Source organism: Oncorhynchus mykiss, chromosome 1, assembly GCF_013265735.2.
Source record: "Oncorhynchus mykiss isolate Arlee chromosome 1, USDA_OmykA_1.1, whole genome shotgun sequence".
NCBI classification, from domain to species: Eukaryota; Metazoa; Chordata; class Actinopteri; order Salmoniformes; family Salmonidae; genus Oncorhynchus; species Oncorhynchus mykiss.
In genome coordinates, this window is record NC_048565.1 from 94,072,546 (window position 1) to 94,091,154 (window position 18,609).

At 47.4% G+C, this 18,609-nt stretch overlaps 1 protein-coding gene across 1 annotated transcript; it reads left to right on the forward strand.

The window, feature by feature from the left end:
* The first annotated feature begins 524 nt into the window (after positions 1-524).
* mmp21 (matrix metallopeptidase 21) lies at positions 525-16,458 on the forward strand. Its single transcript, XM_036990106.1, has 8 exons — positions 525-912; positions 5,365-5,517; positions 5,919-6,058; positions 7,442-7,583; positions 9,151-9,280; positions 11,052-11,179; positions 14,709-14,881; positions 15,475-16,458. The coding sequence occupies exons 1-8, from the start codon at positions 525-527 to the stop codon at positions 15,784-15,786; spliced, it is 1,566 nt and encodes a 521-aa protein (XP_036846001.1). The 3' UTR covers positions 15,787-16,458.
* Positions 16,459-18,609: the final 2,151 nt, after the last annotated feature.

Consider the following 18,609-nt stretch of genomic DNA (forward strand, 5'->3'; position numbering starts at 1 on the left):
TGGAATGTTATCTAAACAGACTGGTACCCAGACTAGAGGAATGTTATCTCAACAGAGTGGTACCCAGACTAGAGGAATGTTATCTAAACAGAGTGGTACCCAGACTAGAGGAATGTTATCTAAACAGAGTGGTACCAGACTAGTTGAATGTTATATAAACAGACTAATGTTATCTAAACAGAGTGGTACCAGACTAGTTGAATGTTATCTAAACAGACTGGTACCCAGACTAGTGGAATGTTATCTAAACGGACTGGTACCCACACTAGAGAAATGTTATCTAAACAGAGTGGTACCCAGACTAGAGGAATGTTATCTAAACAGAGTGGTACCAGACTAGTTGAATGTTATATAAACAGACTGGTACCCAGACTAGAGGAATGTTATCTAAACAGAGTAGTGGAATGTTATCTAAACAGACTATAGGAATGTTTTCTAAACAGAGTAGAGGAATGTTATCTAAACAGACTGGTACCCAGACTAGGTTATTTCCTGGTTTTAGTTCTACCAGCTGTTTTAACAACATGCCACATTTCCAGCTATTTCTCTCAAGGTACGGCTTCATAAGACCGGTGAACTGGGAGGAGCTCCAGTTTGACCAATCAACAGGCATTTCTAACGATGAAGACTTTCCCGGGGAGGAAGACCTATCTGGGATACAGGAGGGAGACTCATCGTTGTCACGTGCAGAGACTGATGATTATGATGATGACGAAGACTCTCCAAATCCCACTGAAAGCCAAGTCTTCATCTCAGCTCTCAGAGACTTCCAGATGGTGTCCGGCCTGTCTGTCACAGGGCTGTTTGACGATGCCACCAAGGCTGCCATGAACAAGCCAAGGTGTGGGGTCCCGGATAAGGAGACGGATGATGCTACTGAGGAAGTACACAACTCCACCAGCTCAGCACTTGGTATCAACACCGCCACCTGGCTAACTAAGAACACAGACACCTCAGAATACTCTAACAAAACATTCAGTGGTGTTTTAAATGGCTCTGCTACTGATTACACAGTGGACAATAACATATTCACTGACCTTTCTAATGGCACTGATGGAAACTATACAGAGGTTGACAATTCATTCAGTGACATTTTTAATAGAACTGTTAGTACCCACAAAGGTGATATATCTGCCAGTAGCACAACAGAATACTACGACCCAGTCGGTGATACTCTCAATGATTCTGCTATGAACAACACAGAGAATAACAGCAATGCACACAGTCACACAGGGAACGACCCAACCAGTGCTACTGACAGACCTCATCGGAGCCCTCCTCCTACCACTGCTACTGACAGACCTCATCAGAGCCCTCCTCCTACCACTGCTACTGACAGACCTCATCGGAGCCCTCCTCCTACCACTGCTACTGACAGACCTCATCAGAGCCCTCCTCCTACCACTGCTACTGACAGACCTGATCAGAGCCCTCCTCCTACCACTGCTACTGACAGACCACATCAGAGCCCTCCTCCTACCACTGCTACTGACAGACCTCATCAGAGCCCTCCTCCTACCACTGCTACTGACAGACCTTATCGGAGCCCTCCTCCTACCACTGCTACTGACATACCTCATCATAGCCCTCCTCCTACCAGTGCTAGTGACAGACCTCATCCGAGCCCTCTTCCTACCACTGCTACTGACAGACCTCATCGGAGCCCTCCTCCTACCACTGCTACTGACAGACCTCATCAGAGCCCTCCTCCTACCACTGCTAATGACAGACCTCATCGGAGCCCTCCTCCTACCACTGCTAATGACAGACCTCATCGGAGCCCTCCTCCTACCACTGCTACTGACAGACCTCATCAGAGCCCTCCTCCTACCACTGCTAATGACAGACCTCATCAGAGCCCTCCTCCTACCACTGCTAATGACAGACCTCATCAGAGCCCTCCTCCTACCACTGCTACTGACAGACCTCATCAGAGGCCTCCTCCTACCACTGCTACTGACAGACCTCATCAGAGCCCTCCTCCTATCACTGCTACTGACAGACCTCATCAGAGCCCTCCTCCTACCACTGCTAATGACAGACCTCATCAGAGCCCTCCTCCTACCACTGCTAATGACAGACCTCATCGGAGCCCTCCTCCTACTACTGCTACTGACAGACCTCATCAGAGCCCTCCTCCTACCACTGCTACTGACAGACCTCATCAGAGCCCTCCTCCTACCACTGCTACTGACAGACCTCATCAGAGCCCTCCTCCTTTCACTGCTACTGACAGACCTCATCAGAGCCCTCCTCCTACCACTGCTACTGACAGACCTTATCGGAGCCCTCCTCCTACCACTGCTACTGACATACCTCATCATAGCCCTCCTCCTACCAGTGCTAGTGACAGACCTCATCCGAGCCCTCTTCCTACCACTGCTACTGACAGACCTCATCAGAGCCCTCCTCCTACCACTGGTACTGACAGACCTCATCAGAGCCCTCCTCCTACCACTGCTACTGACAGACCTCATCAGAGCCCTCCTCCTATCACTGCTACTGACAGACCTCATCAGAGCCCTCCTCCTACCACTGCTACTGACATACCTCATCAGAGCCCTCCTCCTACCACTGGTACTGACAGACCTCATCAGAGCCCTCCTCCTACCACTGCTACTGACAGACCTCATCAGAGCCCTCCTCCTATCACTGCTACTGACAGACCTCATCAGAGCCCTCCTCCTACCACTGCTACTGACAGACCTCATCAGAGCCCTCCTCCTACCACTGCTACTGACAGACCTCATCAGAGCCCTCCTCCTACCACTGCTACTGACAGACCTCATCAGAGCCCTCCTCCTACCACTGGTACTGACAGACCTCATCAGAGCCCTCCTCCTACCACTGCTACTGACAGACCTCATCAGAGCCCTCCTCCTACCACTGCTACTGACAGACCTCATCAGAGCCCTCCTCCTACCACTGCTACTGACAGACCTCATCAGAGGCCTCCTCCTACCACTGCTTCTGACAGACCTCATCAGAGCCCTCCCCCTACCACTGCTACTGACAGACCTCATCAGAGGCCTCCTCCTACCACTGCTACTGACAGACATCATCTGAGGCCTCCTCCTACCACTGGTACTGACAGACCTCATCAGCGTCAGAGCCCTCCTCCTACCACTGCTACTGACAGACCTCATCAGAGCCCTCCTCCTACCACTGCTACTGACAAACCTCATCAGAGCCCTCCTCCTACCACTGCTATTGACAGACCTCATCAGAGCCCTCCTCCTACCACTGCTACTGACAGACCTCATCAGAGCCATCCTCCTACCACTGCTACTGACAGATCTCATAAGAGCCCTCCTCCTACCACTGGAACTGACAGACCTCATCAGCGTCAGAGCCCTTCTCCTACCACTGCTACTGGCAGACCTCATCAGAGCCCTCCTCCTACCACTGGTACTGACAGACCTCATCAGCGTCAGAGCCCTCCTCCTACCACTGCTACTGACAGACCTCATCAGAGCCCTCTTCCTACCACTGCTACTGACAGACCTCATCAGAGCCCTCCTCCTACCACTGCTACTGACAGACCTCATCAGCGTCAGAGCCCGCCTCCTACCACTACTAATGACAGACCTCATCAGAACCCTCCTCCTACCAGTGCTACTGACAGACCTCATTGGAGCCGCACTCCTACCACTGCTACTGACAGACCTCATCAGCGTCAGAGCCCTCCTCCTATCATTGCTAATGACAGACCTCATCAGAACCCTCCTCCTACCACTGCTAATGACAGACCTCATCAGAGCCCTCCCCCTACCACTGCTACTGACAGACCTCATCAGAGCCCTCCTCCTACCACTGCTACTGACAGACCTCATCAGAGCCCTCCTCCTACCACTGCTACTGACAGACCTCATCAGAGCCCTCCTCCTACTACTGCTACTGACAGACCTCATCGGAGCCCTCTTACTACCACTGCTACTGACAGACCTCATCAGCATCAGAACCGCGTGGCCTCACTGCTGTCCAAGCGGAGGCAGAAGAGACATGTGGGGAGACGTTCATGGGGAAACATGGCATTCTCCAAAATAGTGCTAAAGTGGAGGCTGATAGGTGAGAGTTACTATGAGACTGATAGGCGAGGGTTATTATGAGGCTGATAGGTGAGGGTTACTATGAGGCTGATAGGTGAGGGTTACTATGAGGCTGATAGGTGAGAGTTACTATGAGGCTGATAGGTGAGGGTTACTATGAGGCTGATAGGCGAGGGTTACTATGCGAATGATAGGTGAGGGTTACTATGAGGCTGATAGGTGAGGGTTACAATGAGGCTGATAGGTGAGTGTTACTATGAGGCTGATAGGTGAGGGTTACTATGAGGCTGATAGGTGAGTGTTATTATGAGGCTGATAGGTGAGTGTTATTATGAGGCTGATAGGTGAGGGTTACTATGAGACTGATAGGTGAGGGTTACTATGAGAATGATAGGTGAGGGTTACTATGAGACTGATAGGTGAGGGTCACTATGAGGCTGATAGGTGAGAGTTACTATGAGACTGATAGGTGAGGGTTACTATGAGGCTGATAGGCGAGGGTTACTATGAGGCTGGTAGGTGAGGGTTACTATGAGGCTGATAGGTGAGGGTTACTATGAGACTGATAGGTGAGTGTTACTATGAGGCTGATAGGTGAAGGTTACTATGAGGCTGATAGGCGAGGGTTATTATGAGGCTGATAGGTGAGGGTTACTATGAGGTTGATAGGTGAGAGTTACTATGAGGCTGATAGGTGAGTGTTATTATGAGGCTGATAGGTGAGGGTTACTATGAGGCTGATAGGTGAGGGTTACTATGAGGCTGATAGGTGAGGGTTACTATGAGGCTGATAGGTGAGGGTTACTATGAGACTGATAGGTGAGGGACACTATGAGGCTGATAGGTGAGGGTTACTATGAGACTGATAGGTGAGGGTTACTATGAGACAGACAGGTGAGGGTTACTATGAGGCTGATAGGTGAGAGTTACTATGAGGCTGATAAGGGAGGGTTACAATGAGGCTGATAGGTGAGGGTTACTATGAGGCTGATAGGGGAGGGTTACTATGAGGCTGATAGGTGAGGGTTACTATGAGACTGATAGGTGAGAGTTACTATGAGACTGATAGGTGAGGGTTACTATGAGGCTGATAGGGGAGGGTTACTATGAGACTGTTAGGTGAGGGTTACTATGAGACTGATAGGTGAGGGTTACTATGAGGCTGATAGGTGAGGGTTACTATGAGGCTGATAGGTGAGGGTTACTATGAGACTGATAGGTGAGGGTTACTATGAGACTGATAGGTGAGGGTTACTATGAGGCCAGAGACCCGTCATATTCAACTGAGTGTGTGCTGGCCTTTGTTCATGTCTAGGAGAGGGTTACAGCAGTCAGCTGACCATACAGGACCAGAGACATATCATCAGCCTGGCCTTCAGGATGTGGAGCGAGGTGTCTCCCCTGGAGTTTATAGAGGACACATCCTCTCCCCTGGCGGATGTAGACATCAAACTGGGTTTTGGCACAGGTGGGTCTCGTATTAGCCTGGGCACCAATCCGTTTCTGCTAACATACCTATCCTTACCAGTCCCTGTAATGCAATGACACAAAGTACAAGGACTGGAATGTTCGTAAAAACAGACTGGTACCCAGTCTTGTCTCACATGCCTTGGTTTAGACAATATCACCTGTGTATTTGGGATGAATTGAATGTTATGAACAAATTGCATCTACTCTAGGCTGGTCCCAGACCTGTATATGCTGTCTTGTTGCCAGCTGGTAGGACAGCACAAGCAGATCACGGACCAGGCTTTCATTATGCTATATCTTCCCTGGAAATGGTTCTTTTTAAAAATGTTATATCTTTACATTTTGTAGAGGCAATGACGATAGATAGTGTGTCCTTTTCGTTGTGTTTCAACCATGCAGGGAGACACTTGGGATGCAACCAGAAGTTCGATGGTACTGGACGAGAGTTTGCTCACGCCTGGTTCCTGGGAGACATTCACTTTGATGACGATGAACATTTTACTGCACCTAACACTGGCAGTGGGATCAGCCTGCTCAAAGTGAGTGTGGGACAGGATGTTTTGATTCAAACATGATGGTTATCTGTAATATCTGATGGACTTGTGATTTTGTGTTGTGCCTGCCTGCCTTCCCTGCGTTCATTTATAAGACAAACTACATTCATGTAAATATTAGAAAACACAGAAAACCTCAGGGCTGAGTGAGCACTATCAGGTAGGAGACAGGTAGCCTAGTGGTTAAATGTCAGGACTGAGTGAGCACTATCAGGTAGCCTAGTGGTTAAATGTCAGGGCTGAGTGAGCACTATCAGGTAGGAGACAGGTAGCCTGGTGGTTAAATGTCAGGCCTGAGTGAGCACTATCAGGTAGGAGACAGGTAGCCTGGTGGTTAAATGTCAGGGCTGAGTGAGCACTATCAGGTAGGAGACAGGTAGCCTAGTGGTTAAATGTCAGGGCTGAGTGAGAACTATCAGGTAGGAGACAGGTAGCCTGGTGGTTAAATGTCAGGGCTGAGTGAGCACTATCAGGTAGGAGACAGGTAGCCTAGTGGTTAAATGTCAGGGCTGAGTGAGAACTATCAGGTAGGAGACAGGTAGCCTAGTGGTTAAATGTCAGGGCTGAGTGAGCACTATCAGGTAGGAGACAGGTAGCCTAGTGGTTAAATGTCAGGGCTGAGTGAGAACTATCAGGTAGAAGACAGGTTAAATGTCAGGGCTGAGTGAGCACTATCAGGTAGGAGACAGGTAGCCTAGTGGTTAAATGTCAGGGCTGAGTGAGCACTATCAGGTAGCCTAGTGGTTAAATGTCAGGGCTGAGTGAGCACTATCAGGTAGGAGACAGGTAGCCTGGTGGTTAAATGTCAGGGCTGAGTGAGCACTATCAGGTAGGAGACAGGTAGCCTGGCGGTTAAATGTCAGGGCTGAGTGAGCACTATCAGGTAGGAGACAGGTAGCCTAGTGGTTAAATGTCAGGGCTGAGTGAGAACTATCAGGTAGGAGACAGGTTAAATGTCAGGGCTGAGTGAGCACTATCAGGTAGCCTGGTGGTTAAATGTCAGGGCTGAGTGAGCACTATCAGGTAGGAGACAGGTAGCCTGGTGGTTAAATGTCAGGGCTGAGTGAGCACCATCAGGTAGGAGACAGGTAGCCTAGTGGTTAAATGTCAATGCTGAGTGAGCACCATCAGGTAGGAGACAGGTAGCCTAGTGGTTAAATGTCAGGGCTGAGTGAGCACCTACAGGTAGGAGACAGGTAGCCTAGTGGTTGGGCCAGTAACTGAAAAGTTAATAGTTTGAGTCCCCAAGTCTACGAGGTGAAAAATCTGTCAGTGTTCCCTTAAGCAAGGTATTTAACCCTAATTGCACCTGCAATTTAGTCAAATGTAATTACCCCTGAATACTACCGTTGGTTTCCCACCCGTCAGGTGGCAGTGCATGAGATAGGCCACGTCCTGGGCCTGCCTCACATCTACAGGACTGGTTCCATTATGCAACCCAGTTACCTGCCCCAGGAATCAGGCTTCGAGATCAACTGGATGGACAGGAAGTCCATACAGCACCTCTATGGTAGGACAGAGCCACTGTATGTGAAAGTTGTGGAAACATTACCACCTAGTGGACGAAATAGGAATATACTACCTGCCTACCTACCTACCTACACCTGTCTACCTACCTACACCTGTCTACCTACCTACCTACCTACCTACCTACCTACCTACCTACCTACCTACCAACACCTGTCTACCTACCTACCTACCTACCTACCTACACCTGTCTACCTACCTACCTACCTACACCTGTCTACCTACCTACCTACCTACCTACCAACACCTGTCTACCTACCTACCTACCTACCTACCTACCTACACCTGTCTACCTACCTACCTACCTACACCTGTCTACCTACCTACCTACCTACCTACCTACCTACCTACCTACCTACCTACCTACCTACACCTGTCTACCTACCTACCTACCTACCTACCTACCTACCTACCTACCTACCTACACCTGTCTACCTACCTACACCTGTCTACCTACCTACCTACCTACACCTGTCTACCTACCTACCTACCTACCTACACCTGTTTACCTACCTACCTACCTACCTACCTACCTACCTACCTACCTACCTACCTACACCTGTCTACCTACCTACACCTGTCTACCTACCTACCTACCTACCTACCTACACCTGTCTACCTACCTACCTACCTACCTACCTACCTACCTACCTACCTACCTACCTACCTACCTACCTACCTACCAACACCTACCTACCTACCTACACCTGTCTACCTACCTACCTACCTACCTACCTACCTACCTACCTACCTACCTACCTACCTACCTACCTACCTACCTACCTACCTACCTACACCTGTTTACCTACCTACCTACCTACCTACCTACACCTGTCTACCTACCTACCTACCTACCTACCTACCTACCTACCTACCTACCTACCTACCTACCTACACCTGTCTACCTACCTACACCTGTCTACCTACCTACCTACCTACCTACCTACCTACCTACCTACCCCTGTCTACCTACCTACCTACCTACCTACCTACCTACCTACCTACCTACCTACCTACCTCCCTACCTACACCTGTTTACCTACCTACCTACCTACCTACCTACCTACCTACCTACCTACACCTGTCCACCTACCATCTGGCTGGCTGTCTGGCTACCTGGCTATCTGTCAACTCCTCTTCCATCTGTTTGTCTGGTCTGTTTCCTTCTAGGGGGCTGTAAGGTTCAACAGTCTGGTCTGTTTCCCTCTAGGGGGCTGTAAGGTTCAACAGTCTGGTCTGTTTCCCTCTAGGGGGCTGTGAGGTTCAACAGTCTGGTCTGTTTCCCTCTAGGGGGCTGTAAGGTTCAACAGTCTGGTCTGTTTCCCTCTAGGGGGGCTGTAAGGTTCAACACAGTGTCTGGTCTGTTTCCCTCTAGGGGGCTGTAAGGTTCAACAGTCTGGTCTGTTTCCCTCTAGGGGGCTGTAGGTTCAACAGTCTGGTCTGTTTCCCTCTAGGGGGCTGTAAGGGTCAGTTCAACACAGTGTTTGACTGGATCAGGAAGGAGAGAACCCAGTACGGTTCAACACAGTGTCTGGTCTGTTTCCCTCTAGGGGGCTGTACGGGTCAGTTCAACACAGTGTTTGACTGGATCAGGAAGGAGAGAACCCAGTACGGTGAGGTGGTGATTCGTTTCAACACCTACTTCATGAGGGACGGCTGGTACTGGCTCTATGAGAACAGGTAAAAACAGACAAATAATGACCATCTTAAAGTTTACCTTTCCATTAGTCAGCACCTCTTCAACGACTTTGGGTGGGTGTCAATGAACTCCTACAGACCAACAACTATATATGTGTATTTTGAAAACAATGAGATAGACTTCCTGAATCGTCATTATAAAAAGTATGGAAAAGAGGTTGAAGTACCAGTCAAAAGTTCCAGAACTCCTACTCATTCAAGGGTTTTTCTTTATTTGTACTATTTTCTATATTGTAGAATAATAGTGAAGACATCAACACTATGAAATAGCACATATGGAATCATGTGTCAACTTGAGGTGTGTTATTGTGAAGTGGAAACGTCTAGGAGCAACAATGGCTAAGCCGCAAAGTGGTAGGCCACACAAGCTCACAGAACGAGACCAGCGAGTGCTGAAGCACGTAAAAATCGTCTGTCCTCGGTTGCGACACTCACAACCGAGTTCCAAACTGCCTCTGGAAGCAACGTCAGCACAACAACTGTTCGTCGGGAGCTTCATGAAATGGGTTTCCATGGCCGAGCAGCCGCACACAAGCCTAAGATCACCATGTGCAATGTCAAGCATCGGCTGGAGTGATGTAAATCTCACCGCCATTGGACTCTGGAGCAGTGGAAAGTCGTTCTCTGGAGTGATGAATCCCGCTTCACCATCTGGCAGTCTGACGGACGAATCTGGGTTTGGCGGATGCCAGAAGAACGCTACCTGCCGCATTGCATAGTGCCTTGGTGGAGGACGAGTAATGGTCTGGGGCTGTCTTTCATGGTTCGGGCACCTTAGCTCCAGTCAAGGAAAATATTAACGCTACGGCATACAATGACATTCTAGATGATTTCGTTATTCCAATGTTGTGGCAACAGTTTCCTGTTTCAGCATGGCAATGCCGCTGTGCACAAAGCGAGGTCCATACAGAAATGGTTTGTCGACATCGGTGGGGAAGAAGTTGACTGGCCTGCCCTCCCCTCAACCCCATCGAACACCTTTGGGTGGAATTGGAACCCCGACTGTGAGCCAGGCCTAATTGCCCAAAATCAGAGCCCGACCTCACTAATGCTGTTGTGGCTGAATGGAAGTCAGTCCCCGCAGCAATGTTCCAACATCTAATGGAAAGTCTTCCCAGAAGAGTGGAGGCTGTTATAGCAGCAATGTTCCAACATCTAATGGAAAGTCTTCCCAGAAGAGTGGAGGCTGTTATAGCAGCAATGTTCCAACATCTAATGGAAAGTCTTCCCAGAAGAGTGGAGGCTGTTATAGCAGCAATGTTCCAACATCTAGTGGAAAGCCTTCCCAGAAGAGTGGAGGCTGTTATAGCAGCAATGTCCCAACATCTAGTGGAAAGCCTTCCCAGAAGAGTGGAGGCTGTTATAGCAGCAATGTTCCAACATCTAGTGGAAAGCCTTCCCAGAAGAGTGGAGGCTGTTATAGCAGCAATGTTCCAACATCTAGTGGAAAGCCTTCCCAGAAGAGTGGAGGCTGTTATAGCAGCAATGTTCCAACATCTAGTGGAAAGCCTACCCAGAAGAGAGGAGCTGCAAAGGGAGGGACCAACTCCATATTAATGCCCATGATTATGTAAAGAGATGCAGGTGTCCACATACTTTTGGTCATGTAGTGTATGTACAATTACACTCATTATGTTGTATAAACATTCCCCCCAAAATATAAACATAAATATCTGGATTTTTCAAAACGCACGTAAATATATGGTCCTTCATTGCAAGGGTTGAAATCATTCCTCTCTCTGTATGAGGACAGGACCAACCGAACCCGCTATGGTGACCCGGTGGCTCTTCAGGTGGGCTGGCGCGGCATACCCCCCGGCGGGGTAGACGCATGTGTTCACGTGTGGAACAGGAACACTGATGCTGTCTACTTCTTTAAAGGTAATGGAACTGACTAGAGTAAACCTGTCTGTCTGTCTGTCTCTGTCTCTGTCTCTCTCTCGACTGTGTTCACGTGTGGAACAGGAACACTGATGCTGTCTACTTCTTTAAAGGTAATGGAACTGACTAGAGTAAACCGGTCTGTCTGTCTGTCTCTGTCTTTGTCTCTCTCTCGACTGTGTTCACGTGTGGAACAGGAACACTGATGCTGTCTACTTCTTTAAAGGTAATGGAACTGACTAGAGTAAACCTGTCTGTATGGCTGTCTGTCTGTCTGTCTGTCTGTCTGTCTGTCTGTGTGTCTCTCTCTCTCTCTCTCGACTGTGGCTCCATCTGTTAGAGGGTTGGGTCTCCCTCTTGACTGTGTTTTCATCTGTAGGAGACTTGAGTCTCCCTCTTGACTGTGGCTCCATCTGTTAGAGGGTTGGGTCTCCCTCTTGACTGTGGTTCCATCTGTAGGAGGCTTGAGTCTCCCTCTTGACTGTGTTTTCATCTGTAGGAGGCTTGAGTCTCCCTCTTGACTGTGGCTCCATCTGTTAGAGGCTTGAGTCTCCCTCTTGACTGTGGTTCCATCTGTTAGAGGCTTGAGCCTCCCTCTTGACTGTGTTTCCATCTGTAGGAGGCTTGAGTCTCCTCTTGACTGTGTTTCCATCTGTTAGAGGCTTGAGTCTCCTCTTGACTGTGTTTCCATCTGTAGGAGGCTTGAGTCTCCCTCTTGACTGTGGTTCCATCTGTTAGAGGCTTGAGTCTCCTCTTGACTGTGTTTTCATCTGTTAGAGGCTTGAGTCTCCTCTTGACTGTGTTTTCATCTGTAGGAGGCTTGAGTCTCCCTCTTGACTGTGTTTCCATCTGTTAGGAGCTTGAGTCTCCTCTTGACTGTGTTTTCATCTGTAGGAGGCTTGAGTCTCCCTCTTGACTGTGGCTCCATCTGTTAGAGGCTTGAGTCTCCCTCTTGGCTGTGGTTCCATCTGTTAGAGGCTTGAGTCTCCCTCTTGACTGTGTTTCCATCTGTAGGAGGCTTGAGTCTCCTCTTGACTGTGTTTCCATCTGTAGGAGGCTTGAGTCTCCTCTTGACTGTGTTTCCATCTGTTAGAGGCTTGAGTCTCCTCTTGACTGTGTTTCCATCTGTAGGAGGCTTGAGTCTCCTCTTGACTGTGTTTCCATCTGTAGGAGGCTTGAGCCTCCTCTTGACTGTGTTTCCATCTGTAGGAGGCTTGAGTCTCCTCTTGACTGTGTTTCCATCTGTTAGAGGCTTGAGTCTCCTCTTGACTGTGTTTCCATCTGTAGGAGGCTTGAGTCTCCTCTTGACTGTGTTTCCATCTGTTAGAGGCTTGAGTCTCCTCTTGACTGTGTTTCCATCTGTAGGAGGCTTGAGTCTCCCTCTTGACTGTGGTTCCATCTGTTAGAGGCTTGAGCCTCCCTCTTGACTGTGTTTCCATCTGTAGGAGGCTTGAGTCTCCTCTTGACTGTGTTTCCATCTGTAGGAGGCTTGAGTCTCCTCTTGACTGTGTTTCCATCTGTTAGAGGCTTGAGTCTCCTCTTGACTGTGTTTCCATCTGTAGGAGGCTTGAGTCTCCCTCTTGACTGTGGTTCCATCTGTTAGAGGCTTGAGTCTCCTCTTGACTGTGTTTTCATCTGTTAGAGGCTTGAGTCTCCTCTTGACTGTGTTTTCATCTGTAGGAGGCTTGAGTCTCCCTCTTGACTGTGTTTCCATCTGTTAGAGGCTTGAGTCTCCTCTTGACTGTGTTTTCATCTGTAGGAGGCTTGAGTCTCCCTCTTGACTGTGGCTCCATCTGTTAGAGGCTTGAGTCTCCCTCTTGGCTGTGGTTCCATCTGTTAGAGGCTTGAGTCTCCCTCTTGACTGTGTTTCCATCTGTAGGAGGCTTGAGTCTCCTCTTGACTGTGTTTCCATCTGTAGGAGGCTTGAGTCTCCTCTTGACTGTGTTTCCATCTGTTAGAGGCTTGAGTCTCCTCTTGACTGTGTTTCCATCTGTAGGAGGCTTGAGTCTCCCTCTTGACTGTGGTTCCATCTGTTAGAGGCTTGAGTCTCCTCTTGACTGTGTTTCCATCTGTTAGAGGCTTGAGTCTCCTCTTGACTGTGTTTCCATCTGTAGGAGGCTTGAGTCTCCCTCTTGACTGTGGTTCCATCTGTTAGAGGCTTGAGCCTCCCTCTTGACTGTGTTTCCATCTGTAGGAGGCTTGAGTCTCCTCTTGACTGTGTTTCCATCTGTAGGAGGCTTGAGTCTCCTCTTGACTGTGTTTCCATCTGTTAGAGGCTTGAGTCTCCTCTTGACTGTGTTTCCATCTGTAGGAGGCTTGAGTCTCCCTCTTGACTGTGGTTCCATCTGTTAGAGGCTTGAGTCTCCTCTTGACTGTGTTTTCATCTGTTAGAGGCTTGAGTCTCCTCTTGACTGTGTTTTCATCTGTAGGAGGCTTGAGTCTCCCTCTTGACTGTGTTTCCATCTGTTAGAGGCTTGAGTCTCCTCTTGACTGTGTTTTCATCTGTAGGAGGCTTGAGTCTCCCTCTTGACTGTGGCTCCATCTGTTAGAGGCTTGAGTCTCCCTCTTGGCTGTGGTTCCATCTGTTAGAGGCTTGAGTCTCCCTCTTGACTGTGTTTCCATCTGTAGGAGGCTTGAGTCTCCTCTTGACTGTGTTTCCATCTGTAGGAGGCTTGAGTCTCCTCTTGACTGTGTTTCCATCTGTTAGAGGCTTGAGTCTCCTCTTGACTGTGTTTCCATCTGTAGGAGGCTTGAGTCTCCCTCTTGACTGTGGTTCCATCTGTTAGAGGCTTGAGTCTCCTCTTGACTGTGTTTCCATCTGTTAGAGGGTTGAGTCTCCTCTTGACTGTGGCTCCATCTGTTAGAGGCTTGAGTCTCCCTCTTGGCTGTGGTTCCATCTGTTAGAGGCTTGAGTCTCCCTCTTGACTGTGTTTCCATCTGTAGGAGGCTTGAGTCTCCTCTTGACTGTGTTTCCATCTGTAGGAGGCTTGAGTCTCCTCTTGACTGTGTTTCCATCTGTTAGAGGCTTGAGTCTCCCTCTTGACTGTGTTTCCATCTGTAGGAGGCTTGAGTCTCCCTCTTGACTGTGGTTCCATCTGTTAGAGGCTTGAGTCTCCTCTTGACTGTGTTTCCATCTGTTAGAGGGTTGAGTCTCCCTCTTGGCTGTGTTTCCATCTGTTAGAGGCTTGAGTCTCCTCTTGACTGTGTTTCCATCTGTTAGAGGGTTGAGTCTCCCTCTTGGCTGTGTTTCCATCTGTTAGAGGCTTGAGTCTCCTCTTGACTGTGTTTCCATCTGTTAGAGGGTTGAGTCTCCCTCTTGGCTGTGTTTCCATCTGTTAGAGGCTTGAGTCTCCTCTTGACGTCCAACTCTGTCTGTAAATCGTAGTCCAGACCTACTCTATCATATGGCTGTTTTAATTGAATCTTGTTAGTTTAGTTTTTTTAAGTGATTTGAAATGATCTCTGTTATGAAAATATCTGTAGAAGTTGAATAAATATATTTGTATGAATATCTCCTTGTGTACACTAGGCACCCAGTACTGGAGGTATGACGATGACAACGACCAGGTGTTTACAGTGGACCCTGAGGGACACCTCTACCCTAGACTCATCTCTGAGGGGTTCCCAGGGGTACCCAGTCCTATAGACACAGCCTTCTATGACAGGAGGGACTACCACATCTACTTCTTCAAGGGCACTTATGTAAGTCATTAACATATATGTCAAATCAACAATATGTTAATGACATATGGCCAATTAACAATATGTTAATTAGCCCAGTGTCATTAACATGTCATTAACATATTGTTGATTTGACATATGTCATTAACATATTGTTGATTTATGTTTAATATTCTTTATTAATCTCCTTCCTGTTTTATTTTTCATTTATCTGCTTGATGTGGTTGTTTAAAGGTAAAGTGTTGAGAGATTTTTATAAGCATTTTAAATAAATAAATGATACATTTGAAATGTTCCTCAGCAGAAAAGCACCATGAAAACGGTTCAGTAAAAGGCTACATTATTCCCCTCGGAGTTTAAACACTCCTCCTTTAATATTCCCCCAATGATATCCAAGTGGACAAAGAGGAGGGAAAAAAATGCCTGAATCAATTGTTAATTAAAACACGTGAAAATATTGTGTCATGAAATCCCCGTCGGAGTTGTTTGTTTTGATAAACTGAACATTTACCATCTTGTTGTTTAGTCCCATTTATCACCGGCCTCGTTTACATGTTTTTCAACTGTTCTTTATTTTGGTCCTCCTCCTGGCATCTAAACATGTGTTCCGACAGGTGTATGTGTTCGACGTGACAGCCAACCGCGTGTCCCCAGGCTTCCCCAGGAAGATCACAGCTGTGTTCCCAGCAGTAGTGTCTGGGGATCACCCGGGCGGTAGCATAGACGCCGCCTACTTCTCCTACACGCACAACGCTGTCTTCCTGTTCAAGGATACACAGTTCTGGAAGGTGGTGGGGAGGAGCAGAGACCGCTGGAGGAGACCGGCGCTGCCACGCAACGGCCTGATGCCACACAGGAAGGTGGAGGAACAGTGGTTTGACATTTGTAACGTTCACCCCTCGGCCCTGAAAGTGGCCCGTCGATGAGGGGGGGGGGGCTATAAGGATTCTGTGGGATTAGGGGATACTGGACCCAGATCGGATGGCACTCGTACCAACTCTAAACATGACACTGAGCGAGGAGCACAGACTGGCCCCGTAGCCATGACAACAGAGTTCCTAAGGTGACTGCTGGTTTCACAGTAAACTGACTTATATCCATTACATAATAAATATGTATTAGTCTACAACACATTTCATTCATTATGATAACTATTGTTAACTATTATCAACCTTGTACATGTCCACACTATATATTTAGTTGTTTCAAAAACGTTATTTTAATAGTTTAATGGCCACGATTACAGACACCTGTGTCTTTTGACACTATATAAACGAGTCATCCCGCAGTGTTTATACCCTGATGAAGACAGCTTGGCTGTCGAAACGTTGGACATTTGCATCTGAGCTCCTAGAGTGGTGAGGATCTCCTTTATTTTTATATTGTAATAGTTTACACAATATGTCGTTGAAGACAATAATGCCTTTTTTGGGCATGTTCTTATTTTTTTCTATGTTGTAAAAGTTTTATTTATATAAAATCAGTTGTGTTATATGGACTGAATTGAATTGACAAAAACAACTCTGAAAACGCAGTTTTTATTTAGACTGAGATCAGATACATGTTCCCTATTAAAGACTTGTAACAAACACAAACAATGCTGCTGTTGTCTTGGCTTCATTTATCAACACCACAGAACACATTCTGGAATGATTGATTGGTGAAATCTCTATGGTGTGCACCTGCACGGGAAATCCTGGGAATTTATTGAAAGTTACTGGAATTTTGCAAACCTAATCAAAATACACTGTTTTGCAATGGTCTACAGTAGCCTCAACAGCACTCTGTAGGGTAGCACCATGGTGTAGCCCGGAGGACAGCTAGCTTCCGTCCTCCTCTGGGTACATTGACTTCAAATCAAATCAAAATCAAATTTTATTTCTCACATACACATGGTTAGCAGATGTTATTGGTCACATACACATGGTTAGCAGATGTTAATGCGAGTGTAGCGAAATGCTTGTGCTTCTAGTTCCGACAATGCAGTAATAACAAGTAATCTAACTAACAATTCCAAAACTACTGTCTTGTACACAGTGTAAGGGGATAAAGAATATGTACATAAGGATATATGAATGAGTGATGGTACAGAGCGGCATAGGCAAGATACAGTAGATGGTATATCAGTATATACATATGAGATGAGTATGTAAACAAAGTGGCATAGTTTAAATTGGCTAGTGATACATGTATTACATAAAGATGCAGTAGATGATATAGAGTACAGTATATACATGTACATATGAGATGGGTATGTAAACATTATATTAGGTAGCATTGTTTAAAGTGGCTAGTGATATATTTTACATCATTTCCCATCAATTCCCATTATTAAAGTGGCTGGAGTTGAGTCAGTGTGTTGGCAGCAGCCACTCAATGTTAGTGGTGGCTGTTTAACAGTCTGATGGCCTTGAGATAGAAGCTGTTTTTCAGTCTCTCGGTCCCAGCTTTGATGCACCTGTACTGACCTCGCCTTCTGGATGATAGCGGGGTGAACAGGCAGTGGCTCGGGTGGTTGTTGTCCTTGATGATCTTTATGGCCTTCCTGTGACATCGGGTGGTGTAGGTGTCCTGGAGGGCAGGTAGTTGGCCCCCAGTGATGCGTTGTGCAGACCTCACTACCCTCTGGAGAGCCTTACGGTTGTGGGCGGAGCAGTTGCCGTACCAGGCGGTGATACAGCCCGACAGGATGCTCTCGGTTGTGCATCTGTAGAAGTTTGTGAGTGTTTTTGGTGATAAGCCAAATTTCTTCATCCTCCTGAGGTTGAAGAGGCGCTGCTGCGCCTTCTTCACGATGCTGTCTGTGTGAGTGGACCAATTCAGTTTGTCTGTGATGTGTACGCCGAGGAACTTAAAACTTACTACCCTCTCCACTACTGTCCCATCAGCACATAACTTAGGAGGCTCATTGTTCTCACCCCCTTCCATAGACTCACACAGTAACTGTGACAACTTCTGGAGGATGTCCTCCAACCTGTCAGAGCTCTTGCAGCTTGAACTGAGATGTTGTCCACCCAATCAAAGGATCAGAGAATTAATCTAGTACTGAAAGCATAAGCTACTGCTAGCTAGCACTGTAGTTCATAAAATGTGGTGAGAAGCTCAAAGAGAGAGAAAGACAATAGTTGAACAGTTTTTAACAAAGTAGCAAACCTTGGCAAACCTCAAAAACCGTTGTGACCCCTTAATGGTGGTTGTATTTATTACATTATTATTTATTTTTATTTAACCTCTATTTAAAACCAGGTAGGCCAGTTGAGAACAAGTTCTCATTTACAACTGCTACCTGGCCAAGATAAAGCAAAGCAGTTCAACACAGACAACACAGAGTTACACATGGAGTAAAACAAACGTACAGTCAATAACACCATAGAGAAAAATATATACACAGTGTGTGCAAATGAGGTAAGATTAGGGAGGTAAGGCAATAAATAGGCCGTGGTGGCTACATAATTACAATATAGCAATTAAACACTGGAGTGATAGATGTGCAGAAGATGAATGTGCAAGTAGAGATACTGGGGTGCAAAGGAGCAAGATAAATAAATAAATACAGTATGGGGATGAGGTAGTTGGGTGGGCTATTTACAGATGGGCTATGTACAGGTGCAGTGATCTGTGAGCTGTGATGTGATGATCTGTGATGTGGTGTTGGGGCAGGGGTGATGTGGTGGTGGGGCAGGGGTGGTGGGGCAGGGGTGGTGGGGATGTGGTGGTGGGGCAGGGGTGATGAGTCAGGGGTGGTGGGG

What these genes read in the sequence shown, in the direction of transcription:
- mmp21 (XM_036990106.1), top strand. Translation starts at nt 525, where the DNA reads ATGCCACATTTCCAGCTATTTCTCTCAAGGTACGGCTTCATAAGACCG. An exon ending in CAAACTGGGTTTTGGCACAG is followed by an intron (nt 5,518 to 5,918) that starts GTGGGTCTCGTA and finishes TCAACCATGCAG; the next exon opens with GGAGACACTTGGGATGCAAC. An exon ending in ACTTCTTCAAGGGCACTTAT is followed by an intron (nt 14,882 to 15,474) that starts GTAAGTCATTAA and finishes GTGTTCCGACAG; the next exon opens with GTGTATGTGTTCGACGTGAC.